At 45.2% G+C, this 17,563-nt stretch overlaps 1 protein-coding gene across 1 annotated transcript in view; it reads left to right on the top strand.

Moving 5' to 3' along the window:
- Window positions 1-17,563, top strand: part of svep1 (sushi, von Willebrand factor type A, EGF and pentraxin domain containing 1) — a 420,503-nt gene that overhangs the window by 173,695 nt on the left and 229,245 nt on the right. The window contains exons 7-11 of the mRNA XM_070887865.1: window positions 4,376-4,573; window positions 10,501-10,619; window positions 10,967-11,096; window positions 15,891-15,998; window positions 16,678-16,809. Of these exons, the coding sequence (XP_070743966.1) occupies window positions 4,376-4,573; window positions 10,501-10,619; window positions 10,967-11,096; window positions 15,891-15,998; window positions 16,678-16,809 (687 nt within the window). The remainder of the gene's footprint in view (window positions 1-4,375; window positions 4,574-10,500; window positions 10,620-10,966; window positions 11,097-15,890; window positions 15,999-16,677; window positions 16,810-17,563) is intronic.

Genomic DNA, 17,563 nt, shown 5'->3' with positions numbered 1-17,563 from the left:
ATAGTTTAGTTCCACTCCAACGGGGAGCTTGTTGAGCGTGAAGTGGAGCAATGCGGCGAGGAAGATTGAGAAGAGGGTTGGCGTGATGATGCAACCCTACTTGACCCCGGTCCAGACGTGGATTGGGTCTGTAATGGATCTGTTGGTCAGGATGATGCCTTGCATGTCATTGCTTGCATGTGGAGGATGGCGACAAACTTTTGCGGGCAGCCGAATGGAGGAGGACGCTCCATGGTCCCTCGAGGTTAACAGTGTCAAAGGTTTTTGTAAAGTCAAAGAAGGCCATATGCTGTTTTTCTCAGCACGCTACTCATCGGTGCATTCGACAGGTAACCAAAGCATTGCATGCATGCCAGATGGAATTTATAAACTTCCCAATGACCAGGGAGGCACAGAGTGACAGGGCGTTGGGATTTGCACGCATTGCCGGCTTCCCCAAGATGCAGGGTGATGTTGCCTGTACCTATATTACCCTCTGAGAACCATTATAGGAGGCGGAGGTGTACAAGACTGTAAGGGATTCCACTCCCTCAACATGCAGCTCATATATGACCATACACAGCGCATAATGGCAGTGAATGCCAACTTTCCAGGGAGCATCCATGATGCGCACATCTTGTGTGAGAGCGCTGTGTCTGACCTGTTGAAGTCTCAGCCACAAGGTAAGTGTTGGATGCTGGGGGACAAAGGGTACAGCCTCGCCACCTGGCTCTTGTTCCCCCTGTGGAGCCCTCAGACAAAAGCTGAGCAGTGATATAATAAGAGACATATAGCCACATGTAATATTATCGAGAAGACAATTGGAGTGCTGAAGCAGCGCTTTCGATGCTTGGACCACTCGGGAGGCAGGCTGTAATACCACCCTGTGCAGGTGGCTCAGTTCACAGTGGTGTGCTGCATGTTGCATAATCTAACAATCATGCGGGGACAGGAATTGCCACAGGGGACTGCGGGACCACCTGAGGAGAGAGTGCAGGAGACGAAGGAGAAAGAAGCGGAAAATGAGGGGGAGGAGGATGAGGAGAAGCTTCCAGATGAACCCATGGCACCACCTGCCCCCACCCCACCTCCCCTCCCAACACCACAGCAGAGGGCACGCAGAGCGTATGCCACTGCAAAATTGTTACATCAGCAGCTCATTAATGAACGCTTTGCTTGAATGTGGAGAGCTGCATTTTGGGACCTTGATGGCTGTTATCGCAAAAGTTTGACACTGTACAAGAGAGTTCTTAAATTCAATTCAAATATTTATGTTAAAATGTAAAAAATATACAATTTTAAAACTTTGTAAAACTTATAACTATAAAACAACTTTAATAACTTTAATAACAATTTTAACAAAACTTTAACAATTTGAATAAACTTTAAAAAATCAAACTTCAATTATTGAATGAACAAGTACAACAAAAGACCCTTTACTGTCCTCGACCCCGACCTTGACCACGTGCTACACCACCCTTGGGAATGTTCCCCCTTTCTTACTGCCTTCTCTTTCCCATTGCCCCTGAGCCCAGACCTCCCTGTGGTGGTACCAAGCTGGCATACAGCACCGCATCCCGAGTGTTGTTGCTGTCGTTGGGGGTAAGACATTGCAGCCGCATTAAATGGAGCCTCAGGAGAAGCTTGTGATGTGGAAGGCATGGCTTCAGGGCTGGAATCTGCCGGCAGCTCCTCACCCTCATGCTGTCGACCCGACTACTATGGCATGGGGGGGATTCCGCACCATGTCCCGATCCCGTCGATTGCGGCACAGCATCGATGGAGTCAGCAGTTCGCTCCATCGCGGTAATCAGACGCGACATATTCTCTGACTGCCGTTCTATTATAGCCATGGCCTTGAGCAGCTCTCGACCTATGTCGATGCTGGCCTGTGACAGACGCACCATGTCCTGGTGTGCGCCTATATGTCGTGCAGCAACCGATCTTTTCTGTACCAAACTCCGTCGCTGCGACAAAGGTACTGCAACACTAGCGATGCCTTGCTGCGCACCACTTGGTTCCGCAGAATCAGTGGAGCCATGGGGGAATCCCCTGAATATAGACTCGGTGGTGGAGGATGTTCCAGCTGGCCCATATGGAACTGGTGTATCCTCCTCCGTCACCACCCCCACCTCCACTGGCTCCAGGAGCAGTGGCTGTTCCTTTTCCTCTTCCTCTTCGTCTTCGTCTTCATCATCTCTGCCGTTGGTGAAGTCGGGAGAGGGCTGGTAGACACCAGAGGTAGAGTCAGTGGGTCTCTCTGTGGAGGTATGGTCTGAATCGTCCGAGTCTGGAAGTACAAAACAACATTTAAAAATGCTTGGCACCAGGAGAGCGGTCAGGGTTACATAAGTACATAGTACAGTGAATTAGCGCAGTCTTACTTAAATGCCCACCACTGCTGCATTACATATCGCAGTCAGACAATACATATATGCATTGCGTTACATGCCCCCAACATTGCAGTACATTACATGAGGCCAACATTACAGTGCAATAAACTTACATTACAATACAGGAGGCCAACAGTATAGTTACAGTTACATTACATGACATGACAGGACCGCAACACAGACCGGGGATTGTATTCAACTTACCATTCTGTGTGAGTGGGTCAGCTCCAATGCCAGTGGTGGCACGGTTGCTATCCCTGACCAGAGACAGGGCACGGATCTCTATTTCTGTCAATGGCTCTTGGGTTGTGGGTCCTCCCCCCACATGCCGCTGATCGGCTGCTATTGCAGTTGTCTTCTTCTGCAGAAAGTGAAGTAAATGAAAGTAAAAATCTTCAATCCATTTAACATCATAGACACACACAGGGTCACACACACACAGGGTCACACACACACACACACACACACATTAAAACACTGCGTTGATCCTCTTGTCATTGCCTGAAAGCACAAATACATCGCCGTAACCTTAAGATAAATAACATCATCCGTGTGACACTGAACCTACATTTACATGGTACATGGCACATTAATCCATGGCACATAACTAAAATCATGACTTACTCTTGCGACATTCACCAGGTCGTTCCATCTCTTACAGCACCTTTCCCCGGTGCGTACCATGATTACTTGTGGAGGACACAGACTCCCTGATCTTGTCCCATATCCTGTTGTACTCCTTTGGGGGTGGGGGCTTTCCATGACCACCCTTCGTTAGGTCGGAGAACCTCTCTGTAATATTCTCGAGAAGGGGCGGTAACTCCGCCTCGTCGAAGGCGGGCGCCCTCAACCTCACGTCCTTTTCGATGTTCCTGCACTTGGATTTTTTTTTTAACATTTCCATATTTCTGTTGTTATGATTTCTGATTTGTAAAATAGGTCTTATTATTGTTCAAACTATATGATTATTATTTGTTATGAATATTTTTTAACACTGCAATCTATTATTAAACCAATGAACTCTCGACTAGCTTGCTGCTCCTTCTCACTCTCTCTCCTTCAGCTTCAACTCACTGTGCATGTGCAGGTGACCCCTGACCCCCGAAATTGCAGGTAAAGAGCTTCTCGGGAAAAAATGGGGGAAAAAAAATCACGCATGCACAGTTCAGGGCCGCACCATCCATCGAAAAGAAAGTCGATCTGGATTACAGTATTACCTACCACCCGCTGCACACCACTCACATACCACCGGCATACCGCCAAAAATAAATCAACCAAAATTGCGCTCTTCGGTCTCAGTGGTATGCCGCTGGTTTGAAACGACGCACCGCTGGCATACCGTCGGGAAATGGGCGGACCTTTATGTAATGAGCAATTTTGGGCCCTTGAAGTACTCTGCATAGTTCTGGTCTCCATATTATAAAAAGGATATAGAGTCACTGGGGAAGGCGCAAAAGTTTACTAGAATGATAACAGAACTGCGAGGTTATACCTATCAGGAAAGATTGAACAGGCTGGGGCTCTCTCCTCTAGAAAGGAGAAGACTGAGAGGTGATCTGATAGAGGTCTTCAAGATTATAAAAGGGTTTGATAGGGTAGACAGAGAGAAGATGTTTCCACTTGTGGACGAGCCCAGAACTATTATCAACTGCACTGCCATTGTCTCTCTGTGCTGCCTTATATTGCAGGACATTTCTGAAAAGGAAAGGCTTCCATTCCGACAGCATGTTATGCCTAGCAACACAAAAGCATACTTGTCAATGCAGTCAAAATCAGGGTCAAAGTTTCCAGATGGAAAACTGAAATCCAAGCCTAGTGCCCAAGTACAATGCATGTAGCATTTGGAAATAATTGTGAGGATATGTCGGAAACAAATGCAGGTTTTTCATAGAGATGTTTTTTTTAAATTTCACCTCTTTTGTTAGATTTATCACTGCTACTATCTATTTTAAGATCTCCCTCTTTCGCTCTTTTGAAAAAAGCACACTTTTGCATTCCAACAGAAATCCGTTGTCCAGCCATCCAGAAGGCGGACGGTGTGATGGTGTCCCCCCAAATTTGCAGGAAAGCTGCCGTGAAACCCGGGAGTGCTTGTCAACTGCGCTGTCACCATGGTTACAGTCTGTCAGGAGTCACGGAAGAAGTACAATGTTTGAGCAACGGCAAGTGGAGCCAGATGCTGCAAAATGCCATTTGTCAAGGTACCTCTCAACTTTACCTTCGAATTAAAACAAGAGCTTGAATTTAGAACCTTCTGTAATATCCACACGTGTGGCCAGAAATAGCAGCGAACCCGGGGACTCGGAGAAATTTAGAACTCAGCAGAGGAGGACAAAGGGTTTGATTAGGGCAGGGAAAATGGAGTACGAGAAGAAGCTTTCAGGGAACATTAAGACGGATTGCAAAAGTTTCTACAGATATGTAAAGAGAAAAAGGTTAGTAAAGACAAACGTAGGTCCCCTGCAGTCAGAATCAGGGGAAGTCATAACGGAGAACAAAGAAATGGCGGACCAATTGAACAAGTACTTTGGTTCGGTATTCACTAAGGAGGACACAAACAACCTTCCGGATATAAAAGGGGTCAGAGGGTCTAATAAGGAGGAGGAACTGAGGGAAATCCTTATTAGTCGGGAAATTGTGTTGGGGAAATTGATGGGATTGAAGGCCGATAAATCCCCAGGGCCTGATGGACTGCATCCCAGAGTACTTAAGGAGGTGGCCTTGGAAATAGTGGATGCATTGACAGTCATTTTCCAACATTCCATTGACTCTGGATCAGTTCCTATGGAGTGGAGGGTAGCCAATGTAACCCCACTTTTTAAAAAAGGAGGGAGAGAGAAAACAGGGAATTATAGACTGGTCAGCCTGACTTCAGTAGTGGGTAAAATGATGGAATCAATTATTAAGGATGTCATAGCAGCGCATTTGGAAAGAGGTGACATGATAGGTCCAAGTCAGCATGGATTTGTGAAAGGGAAATCATGCTTGACAAATCGTCTGGAATTTTTTGAGGATGTTTCCAGTAGAGTGGACAAGGGAGAACCAGTTGATGTGGTATATTTGGACTTTCAGAAGGCTTTCGACAAGGTCCCACACAAGAGATTAATGTGCAAAGTTAAAGCACATGGGATTGGGGGTAGTGTGCTGACATGGATTGAGAACTGGTTGTCAGACAGGAAGCAAAGAGTAGGAGTAAATGGGTACTTTTCAGAATGGCAGGCAGTGACTAGTGGGGTACCGCAAGGTTCTGTGCTTGGACCCCAGCTGTTTACACAGTACATTAATGATTTAGACGAGGGGATTAAATGTAGTATCTCCAGATTTGCGGATGACACTAAGTTGGGTGGCAGTGTGAGCTGCGAGAAGGATGCTATGAGGCTGCAGAGTGACTTGGATAGGTTAGGTGAGTGGGCAAATGCATGGCAGATGAAGTATAATGTGGATAAATGTGAGGTTATCCACTTTGGTGGTAAAAACAGAGAGACAGACTATTATCTGAATGGTGACAGATTAGGAAAAGGGGAGGTGCAACGAGACCTGGGTCTCATGGTACATCAGTCATTGAAGGTTGGCATGCAGGTACAGCAGGCGGTTAAGAAAGCAAATGGCATATTGGCCTTCATAGCGAGGGGATTTGAGTACAGGGGCAGGCAGGTGTTGCTACAGTTGTACAGGGCCTTGGTGAGGCCACACCTGGAGTATTGTGTTCAGTTTTGGTCTCCTAACTTGAGGAAGGACATTCTTGCTATTGAGGGAGTGCAGCGAAGGTTCACCAGACTGATTCCCGGGATGGCGGGACTGACCTATCAAGAAAGACTGGATCAACTGGGTTTGTATTCACTGGAGTTCAGAAGAATGAGAGGGGACCTCATAGAAACGTTTAAAATTCTGATGGGTTCAGACAGGTTAGATGCAGGAAGAATGTTCCCAATGTTGGGGAAGTCCAGAACCAGGGGTCACAGTCTAAGGATAAGTGGTAAGCCATTTAGGACCGAGATGAGGAGAAACTTCTTCACCCAGAGAGTGGTGAACCTGTGGAATTCTCTACCACAGAATGTTGTTGAGGCCAATTCACTAAATATATTCAAAAAGGAGTTAGATGAAGTCCTTACTACTAGGGGGATCAAGGGGTATGGTGAGAAAGCAGGAATAGGGTACTGAAGTTGCATGTTCAGCCATGAACTCATTGAATGGTGGTGCAGGCTAGAAGGGCCGAATGGCCTACTCCTGCACCTATTTTCTATGTTTCTATGTTTCTATGTGACCAAAACTGTCCTTTGATCTGTATTAGATTATTGATTTGGATCCTTTGTGTCATGTATGTATGCTTGGCTTTACTAGCCACCAGGTGGCGCCACTGTCATAGGTCATTGGGCTGTGCGCACTTGTGTGTGGCCCAGGTATAAAAGGCCGGCTATCTTGTAATGTAATCACTTTGCGCCCTAATAAAGTAGAGTCAGGTTTGTACCTGTTCGGAGTTTACAGCATTCAATCTATTGAGTAATTGTATACACAACATTTGGTGACGAGGTAACAAGAACCTTCGCATGCAAAAATGAGCACAATTGGAATTCTGGAGCGATTTGTGGAGGAAGAAGATTGGGCAGACTTTGTAGCCCGCTTGAATCAGTACTTCGTGGCCAACAAAATGGAGAAAGAGACAGATGCAGTTCGGCGCCAGGCGGTCCTCCTCACGGTTTGTGGTCAGAAAATCTATGGACTCATAAAGAATCTCCCCCCCCCTAAGTCCTAAGGACAAGGACTATGAAACATTGTGTGCTCTGGTACGTGACCATTTCAAACCAGATGAAGGCATCATCATCTCAAGATACCGATTCTATACGTACGTTCGTTCTGAGGGCCAGGATGTATCAGAACTCGTTGCCGACCTAAGACGTCTAGCTGGACCATGTAAGTTCGAAACTGCATTGGCAGACAGGCTGTGGGACTTCTTTGTAATCGGCATCAACCACGAGGTGATCCTGCGTAAGCTACTGGTGGCGGAGACACTGGATTTGAGAAAGGCCATCATGATTGCCCAATCATGCATGACAATGGACAAAAGCTTAAAGCAGATATCATTGAAAAATCGGAACTCGGCAAGTACTGTAAACAAGATAGTATCGTCGTTTGGCAGAGTTGCATATGGCAAGGCCTACCCGACTGCGTACGCGAAACCTGTGGCTGCTCAAAGTCCACCAACAGGAATGAATTCGATATCACCGTGTTGGCATTGTGGGGGAAATCATCGGCATCATCAGTGTCGGTTTGAACAGTATATTTGTAAAGGCAATTCGAGAGTGAGGCACCTCCTGCGCATGTGTCCGCAACTGAGCAAGCGTGCTGCGACACACCACGTGGAGGACAATGGCCAATCTAGCGCAAATCTGGATATGCAATCCGAGATACCAGAGGAGGAAGTGTATGGACTGTATTCGTTCCTAACAAAGAGCCAACCGATAATGATTAATGTAAAACTTAATGGTGTGCCGGTATCGATGGAATTGGACATGGGTGCGAGTCAATCAATAATGAGCCAGAGGACATTTGACAGGCTGTGGGATACTAAGGCTGTGAGGCCTAAGCTGAATCCAGTCAATGCCAAGTTGTGTACGTACACTAAAGAACTCATAACGGTGATTGGCAGTGCAGTAATCAAGGTGTCGTATGATCGTGCGGTTCATGATTTACCATTATGGATTGTTCCAGGCAATGGTCCAATGCTGTTCGGCAGGAACTGGTTAGAAAAAATCAAATGGAACTGGAATGAGATCAAAACGTTGTTGTTGGAGGAGGATACTCTATGTGCTCAAGTGTTGAGCAAGTTCCCCTCACTGTTGAAGCAGGCATCGGCAATTTCACGGGAGCCAAGGTGCAGATCCACGTGGGCTCGGATGCAAGACCTGTCCATCATAAAGCTCGGACAGTTCCATACATGATGAGGGAGAAGGTCAAAATCGAACTGGACAGACTTCAGCGTGAAGGGATCATATCACCGGTCGAATTTAACAAATGGGCCAGCCCCATTGTTCCCATGTTGGAAAGTGATGGCACTGTCAGGATTTGTGGAAACTACAAGGTTACGATCAACTGAGTTTTGAAACAGGATCAATACCCGTTACCGAAGGCTGATGACCTGTTCGCAACGCCAGCAGGGGGGAAGTCGTTCACAAAACTGGATCTGACGTCGGCCTACATGACACAGGAGATGGTAGATACATCAAAGAAACTTACATGCATCAACACTCTTAAAGGACTGTTTATCTACAACAGGAGCCCTTTTGGAATTCGCTCGGCTGCAGCCATATTTCAGAGGAACACGGAGAGTCTACTGAAGTCCGTCCCCAAAACCGTCATGTTTCAAGATGCCATACTGGTCACAGGTCGTGACTCCGCCGAACATCTGAACAACCTGGAAGAGGTTTTACATCGCCTGGACAAAGTGGGACTCACACTGAAACGCTCACAGTGCATCTTCATGGCACCGGAAGTCGAATTCCTGGGGAGGAAAATTGCTGTTGACGGTATCAGGCCTACGGACTCGAAAACCAAAGCCATCAAAAATGCACCCAAGCCTCAGAATGTGACGGAGCTGCGTTTGTTCCTTTGTCTACTCAACTACTTCAGTAATTTCTTACCCAGATTGAGCACTTTATTAAGCCACTGCACATGCAGATAAAAGGCGACAACTGGGTTTGGGGTGCGTTTCAAGATAGAGCTTTTGAGAAAGCTACTAATCTGCTTTGCTCTAACAAGCTACTGGTACATTATAATCCATGTAAGCATCTAGTATTGGCCTGTGATGTTTCATCATACGGAGTTGGTTGGTGCTCCAACAAGCTAATGAGTCGGGCAAATTACAACCTGTTGCAAATGCTTCGAAAAGTTTGTCAAAGGCGGAAAAAGCCTACAGCATGGTAGAGAAAGAAGCACTAGCCTGTGTGTATGGGGTTAAAAAGATGCATCAGTGCCTGTTTGGTCTTCGGTTTGAACTGGAAACAGATCACAAGCCACTCATTTCATTGTTTTCGGAAAACCAATGCATCTACCCGCATCCAGAGGTGGGCGCTGACATTATCTGCCTATGATTATATCATTTGCCATAGCTCTGGCACTGAGAATTGTGCCGATGCATTGTGCCATTGCCGTTGCCCAGAGGTGGAAATGCCACAACCGGCAGACCTACTGTTAGTCATGGATGCTTTTGAAAGTGAAGGAACCCCTGTCACGGCCCAACAAGTTAAGACCTGGATCAGCCAGGACCCGATATTATTGGTTGTGAAACATTGCATCCTTAGTGGTGATTGGTCTGCCATACCCAAGCAAATGGGCCAGGAGACCAAACCTTACATCCATCGCAAAGATGAACTATCCATTCAATCAGATTGTATACTGTGGAGTAATTGTGTTGTTATTCCCAAGAAAGGCAGAGAGAAATTTGTGCATGATCTACATAGCACACATCCCGGTATTGTCATGATGAAAGCCATTGCCAGGTCTCATGTATGGTGGCCTGGAATTGACTCTGATCTGGAATCATGTGTGCATCAGTGCAACACTTGCATGCAGCTTAGTAAAGCACAAGCGGAATCGCCGCTGAGTCTGTGGACGTGGCCATCTAAACCATGGTCCAGGATCCACATCAACTTTGCAGGTCCCTTCTTGGGAAAGATGTTTTTAGTTGTGGAGAATGCTTATTCCTTCCTTTTCTTTCCTTCCATCCTTCCTTCGTTCCTTCCTTTTCCTTCATTTTCCTTCCCTCCTTCCCTCCTTCCTTCCTTCCTTCCTTCCTTCCTTTCTTCCTTCCTTCCTTCCTTCCTTTTCGTTCCTTCCTTCTTTCCATCCTTCTTTCTTTTCCATCCTTCCTGCCTTCCTTCCTTTTCCTTCCTCCTTTTCTTTCCTTCCCCAGTTATTTAAAGCTGAACATTCTTGTCTGGAAGGAGCATTTTTATTTTGTTAAAGGTGCTATATAAATGCAGTTTGTTGTTGTATTGTTGCCAACTGATTACCATTTAGCCTCCGATTGGGTGATCAAAATTATGATTTCAAGGTCCTTTGGTTACACCATGTTGTTTTAACTTAATTGACGGAATGGTGATTTTTAAATAAGAATGTTTTTATCAATCAGATATTGCTGTGCCCCAAATCATCTGTCCAGAGGAGGTCAAGATAGAAACTTTAGAACATCAGAAAACAGCAAACGTCACCTGGCTGACACCAGAGGCAAATGATAACTCTGGTGATGAGGTGAGTGCTGGGTTTTCCTTAATCCAGATAAAGAATTCAGTAATTGGTGTCAACTGTGGCTCAGCGGGTTGCACTCTCGTCTCTGGGTCAGTAGATTGTGGGTGCAATTCCCACTCCTGTTCTCGTACAAAATCTAGGCTGACAATACTGAGAGAGTGTTGCACTGTTAGGGGTATTGTCTTTCGGATGAGGTGATAAACCGAGGGTCTGTCTGCCCTTTCTTAGCTGGACGTAAAAGATTCTATGGCCACTATTTCAAAGAAGAGCGGGAGAGTTCTCTCATAGTTAGTTAATGGTTGAATTTACAGACATTGTCACTCACAGTAGTCTTTCCTCTGTGTCATAAGGTATCTTTACAAGTCACTCCTGCTGTGGTTCCACCTCACCTCTTCCCAATTGGAGAAATCACCATCACGTATACAGCAGTAGACAAGTCTGGGAACAAAGCAAATTGCTCCTTTAATATAAAGGTTATTGGTGAGTAGAAACTGGACTGGGTTATTGGTGAGTAGATAATATTAGTGAACATTTTCACTTGTGATACGATGATCGTAGCCCCGACTCCTCTGGTTTCACCGATATAAGTGCTCTCCCATCCCAATAGTTTTCTGTTTAAGAAAGCGTGCTACAGGCCAGGAAGTATATTACAGCATCAAAGTGATCATGAATGGTTATGTATCTTGCAACAATGACTGCTTTCTCCTTCATGGCCTTCCAGATTACAGAGTTGTTATTTGACACACATTCTGCACTGCCCTGGTGATGCCCAGTGTATTAAGTTTCAAAGATATGCATATGTGCATTATTGGAGGCTCTTCTAAAACCTCCTGCCCTCTTCTGGATGGGATGCAAGAAAAAGCTTGTCATCTGATGGGTGATGGTTCTCTCACCTTTGAGGTCTAAACTCCTTCCCTCCATCCTACCCCATTTCAGATGTTGAGTCCAGAAGGTTGTAAAGTGCCAAAACGAAAGATGAGGTGTTGTTCCTATAAATGTGAACTGACCATTATGGGGGAAAATGAATCATTTCAGGCTTGTGCGCCACTGAAAATGGCTCGCATTGTGGTCCATAGACATCCTTAGGTGATCATATCTTGCAGAATTTCCTGTGGACCCGCTCTGCTGACAAAAGGAAGGTGGGGTGGAGTTTGTGGCCGCTCATTGTTTGAGTTCCTGACCCAGGCCTACTTCCTGGGTTAAGGAGCGTTGAAATATTTTTTGGGGTCCAGGGGCACCCACTTCAGGTTGAGGGTGAGGGAGGGAAACCACTGTGGTGCAAATGGAACCAAGTGGCAGTATGAACGGCAGTAAAAAAAAAATGTTTAAATGCCCACAAATACTTATAATATGCTTCAAAATTGATTTGAAGCTTGCAGGATCAGGTAGTTAGAGGAGTTCTGTGTTTCATGTATACATAAAGTGTGAGAGATTGCAGCCCCTGTTCCACTATTTGAAGGGGTTGCTCCTCAATTTTTGGGTGCCCTTCAGAACCACACTCCTTATCCTTGGCCACCCATTGAGGAGTGGAGTGGGCATATTGGAGGACCTCCTGGTAGGAATGTTCCTGGGCCTGGCCAAGGTAGCCAGCCACATTTCCAGGGCACAGTGGAGGGAGTCGTTCGGCCCAACTGTCTACCTCTCTTCCTTGGATACGTACGCGCCCGGGTGTCCCTGGAGATGGAGCATGCAGAGTCCATCAGCACGCTTAAGGTCTTCCGTGACCAGTGGGCATTGAAGGGACTGGAGTGCTTCATCACCCTCCCCCCTTCCGCAAATGTTTTAAAATGTAATTTGTTCCGTTTCATTTAAGTTATATATAAGTTACAGTTAATTTCTTGTGCCCCTTTAGGAAAGGGGCTGCCTTTTAACTGATGATTACAGCTGTCATCACCTACAACAGCTTCTCTTCCCATCCCCGCATTGTTACCTCTGGTGTTCCCCAAGGATCTATCCTTGGTCCCCTCCTATTTCTCATTTACATGTTGCCCCTTGGCGAAATCATCCGAAAACACGGCATCAGTTTCCAAATGTACACTGATGACACTCAGCTCTACCTCGCCAACACTTCTCTTAACCCCCTCCACGGTCTCTAAATTGTCAGACTGTTTGTCCGACATCCAGTTCTGGATGAACAGAAATTTTCTTCAATTGAATAATAGGAAGATCAAAGCCATTGTTTTCGGTTCCCGCCACAAACTCCGTTCCCTAAACACTGATTGCATCCCTGTCTCAACTCCTGGCTGAGGCTGAATCAGACTGTTCGCAACCTTGGTGTCATATTTGACCATGAAATGAGCTTTCGACCACATAGCCGCAACATAACTAAGAGCACCTATTTCGTATTTCCGTACCATCGCCTGTCTCCACCCTTGCCTCAGCTCTTTCACTGCTGAAGCCCACATCCATGCCTTTGTTACCTCTAGACTTGATTATTCCAATGCACTCCTGGCTGGCCTCCCACATTCTACCCTACGTAAACTAGAGGTGATCTAAAACTCGGCTGCCCGTGTCCTAACTCGCAACAAGTCCCGCTCACCAATCCCCTCTGTGCTCGCTGACCGACATTGGTTTCCAGTTAAGTAATGGCTCGATTTCAAAATTCTCATCCTTATTTTCAAATACCTCCATGTCCTCACCCCTCCCTATCCCTGTAATTTCCTCCAGCCCTAAAACCTCCCGAGATGTCTGCGCTCCGCTAATTCTGTCCTCTTGAGCATCCCTGATTATAATCGCTCAATCATTGATGGCCGTGCCTTCTGTTGCCTTGGCTCCAAGCTCTGGAATTCCCTGCCTAAACCTCTCCGCCTCTCTACTTCCCTTTCCTCCTTCAAGACATTCTTTAAAACGTACCTCTTTGACCAAGCTTTTGGTCACTTCCCTAATTTCTCTTTTGCGGCTCAATGTCAAATTTGTTAACTCATAATACTTCCGTGAAGTGCCTTGGGATATTTTACTACATTAAAGGCGCGATATACATACAAGTTGTTGTTGTTGCCGTCAATTACAGAAATTAACACATAAAAGGCAGACCGTCCTGTCGGACAGTTTCAATGACAATGTATATTTGAAATGGCAACTTTCAGAATATTGTAATGCTGATGAATTGTATCCCCATTTCAATATATTGAGACACTAGGTGAAGGACCATGACCCTCAAGTAAAAGACTTTGTCAAGCTTGAAAGTAGCAAGAGAACAGATGAGTTATGTGAATTGAAAATCATTTAAATGGCAATGTAATTGAGGAAGGAACTTGGTTGGCCCTCCAACTAGCTTGTTCAAACAGTGTATGTGTTGGGTGGGTGCAATGTCCTCGAGATCACTATCTTCATCCCTGGGTAGATGTAGCTATACTGGTGGTTGTGGCAAATGGTGTGAATGACACAGGGTGCCGTTGTATGGTGCTGTTTTTCCTCGCTTACAAATCCAGATATATGTTACAATCATAGAATTCTGGCAATATAAATGACAATGGTATGATTTTAAAGGGGTTGCAGGAACAGAGAGACCCAGGGGATTATATACAGAATTCTCTGAAAGTGGAAGGACCAGTTGAGAAGGCTGTTTAAAAAGGCACATGGGATCCTTGGCTTTATAAATAGAGGCACAGAGTACAAAAGCAAGGATGTTATGCTAAATCTTTATTCATCACTGGTTAGGCCCCAACTGGAGTTTTGTGGCCAATTCTGGGCACCACACTTTACGAAGGATATCAAGACCTTGGAGAAGGTGCAGAGGAGATTTACCAGGATGGTACCAGGGATGAGGGACTTCAGTTATGTGGGGAGACTGGAGAAGCAGGGATTATTCACCTTAGAGCCGAGAAGGTTGAAGGGGAGATTTAATAGAGACATTTAAAATAGTGAAGGGTTTTGCTAGAGTAAATAAGGAGAAACTGAATCTACTGGCAAAAAGGTCGGTAACCAGAGGACACAGATTTAAGTTAATTGGCAAAAGAGCCTGAGATGAGATGAGGAGAATTCTTTTTACACAGCAAGTTATTATGAACTGGAATGCACTGCCTAAAAGGGTAGTGGAAGCAAATACATTTGGCATAGACCAGTTGGACCATAAAACAGTTGGGATAAATGGGTCATTTTCCGGTTGGCAAACTCTAACTAATGAGGTGCCAAAGGGATCAATGCTGGGGCCTCAACTATTTACAATTTATATTATGACTTGGATGAAGGGACCGAGTGTAATGTAACCAAATTTGCTGATGATACAAAGATAGGTGGGAAAGCAAGTTGTGAGGAGGACGCAAAGAATCTGCAAAGGGATATAGACAGGCTAAGTGAATGGGTAAAAATATGGCAGATGAAGTATAATGTGGGAAAATGTGAGGTTATCCACATTGGTAGGAAAAATAAAAAAGCAAATGATTATTTAAATGGGGAGAGAGATTACAAAATGCTGTGGTACAGAGGGATCTGGGGGTCCTTGAACATGAAACACAAAATGTTAACATGCAGGTACAGCAAATAATTAGGAAGGCAAATGGAATGTTGGTCTTTATTGCAAGGGGGATGGAGGATAAAAGTAGGGAAGTCCTGGTACAACTATACAGGGTGTTGGTGAAACCACATCTGGAGTACTGCTGTACAGTTTTGGTCTCCTTATTTAAGGAGGAATATGCTTGCATTGGAGGCAGTTCAGAGGAGGTTCACTAGGTTGATTTCTGAGATGAAGGGATTGTCTTATGAAGAAAGGTTGAGCAGATTGGGCCTATAATCATTGGAGTTTAGAAGCATGAGAGATGATCTTATTGAAAGGTCGAAGATTCTGAGGGGACTTGACAGGGTCGATGCAGAAAGGATGTTTCCCCTCATGGGGGAATCTAGAACTAGGGGCATAGTTTCAGAATTAAGGGGTCACTCATTTTAAATGGAGATGAGGAGGAATTTCTTCTCTCAGAGGGTCGTGAATCTTTGGAATTCTCTACTCCAGAAAGCTGTGGAGGCTGGGTCATTGAATATATTTAAGGTGGAGATAGACAGATTTTTGAACGAAAAGGGAGTCAAGGGTTATGGGAAACGGACAGGGAAGTGGTGTTGAGACCATGATCAGATAATCCATGATATTATTGAATTGTGGAGCAGGCTCGAGGGGCCAAATGGCCTACTCTTGCTCCTATTTCTTATGTCCTTATTTTCTTATTGGGCTGAATGGCCTGTTTCTGTGCTGTCCAATCTGCGTAATACCCTTGTTCACATTTTGAGTAACATTAAGAAAGAACAGCTTACTTAGGGAATGATTTGTTTACATTTCTTTAGATACTGAACCCCCTGTGATTGACAGGTGTCGCTCACCACTGCCCATCCTGACACATGAGGAGAAGTATCAGGCCACGTGGGAGGAACCACAGTTTTCGGATAATTCAGGTATAATAATCTACGGCATGAGCAGGTTTCAGAAATGAAGCAGATTTCATGTATCCAAATCTCCAAATTTAAGTGTATTTAAACAGCAATTGTTTAATTTTGGATTTGATGTCTCACTGTAGCTGTGCATCAACATAGTTCTTTCTCAGTGTGAAAGTAGTACCTGCGACTGTTGTAGAGGCTGGAGGAGGGGATTTTCCTGTTTGTTGCACGTGGGAAATGCTCAATCCCCCAGGCACAGTCATGAAGAAATGGAGGGCCCAGCTCCCCCATTCACTGCACAACCAGTGGAAATCGGGGAGGCACACGAGGTCAGAGTTGGAGGAATGCAGAGATATCGTAGGGTTGTAGGCTTGGTGGAGGTTACGGTGATAGGGAGGGTGCGAGACCATGGAACTCATGACCCACAGCCCTATTATCACCGAACTGCCTTTTCCCCTCCAAAGAGGAAATTTCCAGTCAGGTCCATGATGGACCTGAGCTGCCCCGGCTTGCCTGAAGTTCTATAAAGGGTGGCCGATCCATTTGCCAGATTACCACCCAAGTGTTGATGGCGAATACCTATCCCAAACATAGATGGATGAATCCAGCCATCATGAAAAATATAGTGGGTTGCTTTGCCACAAGCAATGAAATGCATAACTCTACTTTTCAAATCCCTCTACCTCTTTGTTCATAGGCGCTCCATTAGAGATTAAGAAGACTCATTCACTTGGAGATTTCTTTCCCCGTGGGGAAACAGTTGTTCGTTATACTGCGACAGACCCTTCAGGCAATAACAGGACTTGTGATATTCAAGTTGTCATCAGAGGTACAAAACAATGCTATAATCCACATAATAAAAACATTAACATTTTATCTTACCAAACATTTTATTCAAATCAATTATATAACCAAATCAACAGTAACTTTCAAAAGGCAATTGGATAAATATTTGAAAAGGAAAAACATTGCAGGGCTATGGGGAAAGAGCTGGGATGTGGGACTAATTGGATAGCTCTTTCAAAGAGCTGGCACAGGCACAATGGGCCGAATGGCCTCCCTCTGTACTGTAAGATTTTATGATTCAATTAAACTGCTCAGAAAAAATAAAGGCGGTGAAATTTGACTTTGGCAGGCCTGGGTGGCCTGCAAAACTGGCATTAGCAGATCTGGGGAGTTGGGGAGCAAAGGGTTTTTAATGAGTGTGTGGAACTTAAACATAAGAACATAAGAACAGAAGAAATAGGAGCAGGAGTAGGCCATTTGGCCTCTCGAGCCTGCTCCGCCATTGAATAACATCATTTATTCAATGACCCAGCCTCCACAGCTCTCTGGGGTAGAGAATTCCAAAGATTCACGACCCTCTGAGAGAAGAAATTCCTCCTCTTTTCCGTTTTAAGTGGGCGACCCCTTATTCTGAAACTATGCCCCCTAGTTCTAGATTCCCCCACGAGGGGAAACATCCTCTCTGCATCTACCCTGTCAAATCCCCTCAGAATCTTATACGTTTCAATAAAATCACCTCTCATTCTTCTAAACTCCAATGAGTATAGACCCAACCTGCTCAACCTTTCTTCATAAGG

This window comes from Pristiophorus japonicus, chromosome 1 (assembly GCF_044704955.1).
Source record: "Pristiophorus japonicus isolate sPriJap1 chromosome 1, sPriJap1.hap1, whole genome shotgun sequence".
In the NCBI taxonomy this organism is placed as follows: domain Eukaryota; kingdom Metazoa; phylum Chordata; class Chondrichthyes; family Pristiophoridae; genus Pristiophorus; species Pristiophorus japonicus.
The sequence above is the reverse complement of the archived record's forward strand: the minus strand, read 5'-3'. Positions and strand labels throughout refer to the sequence as shown.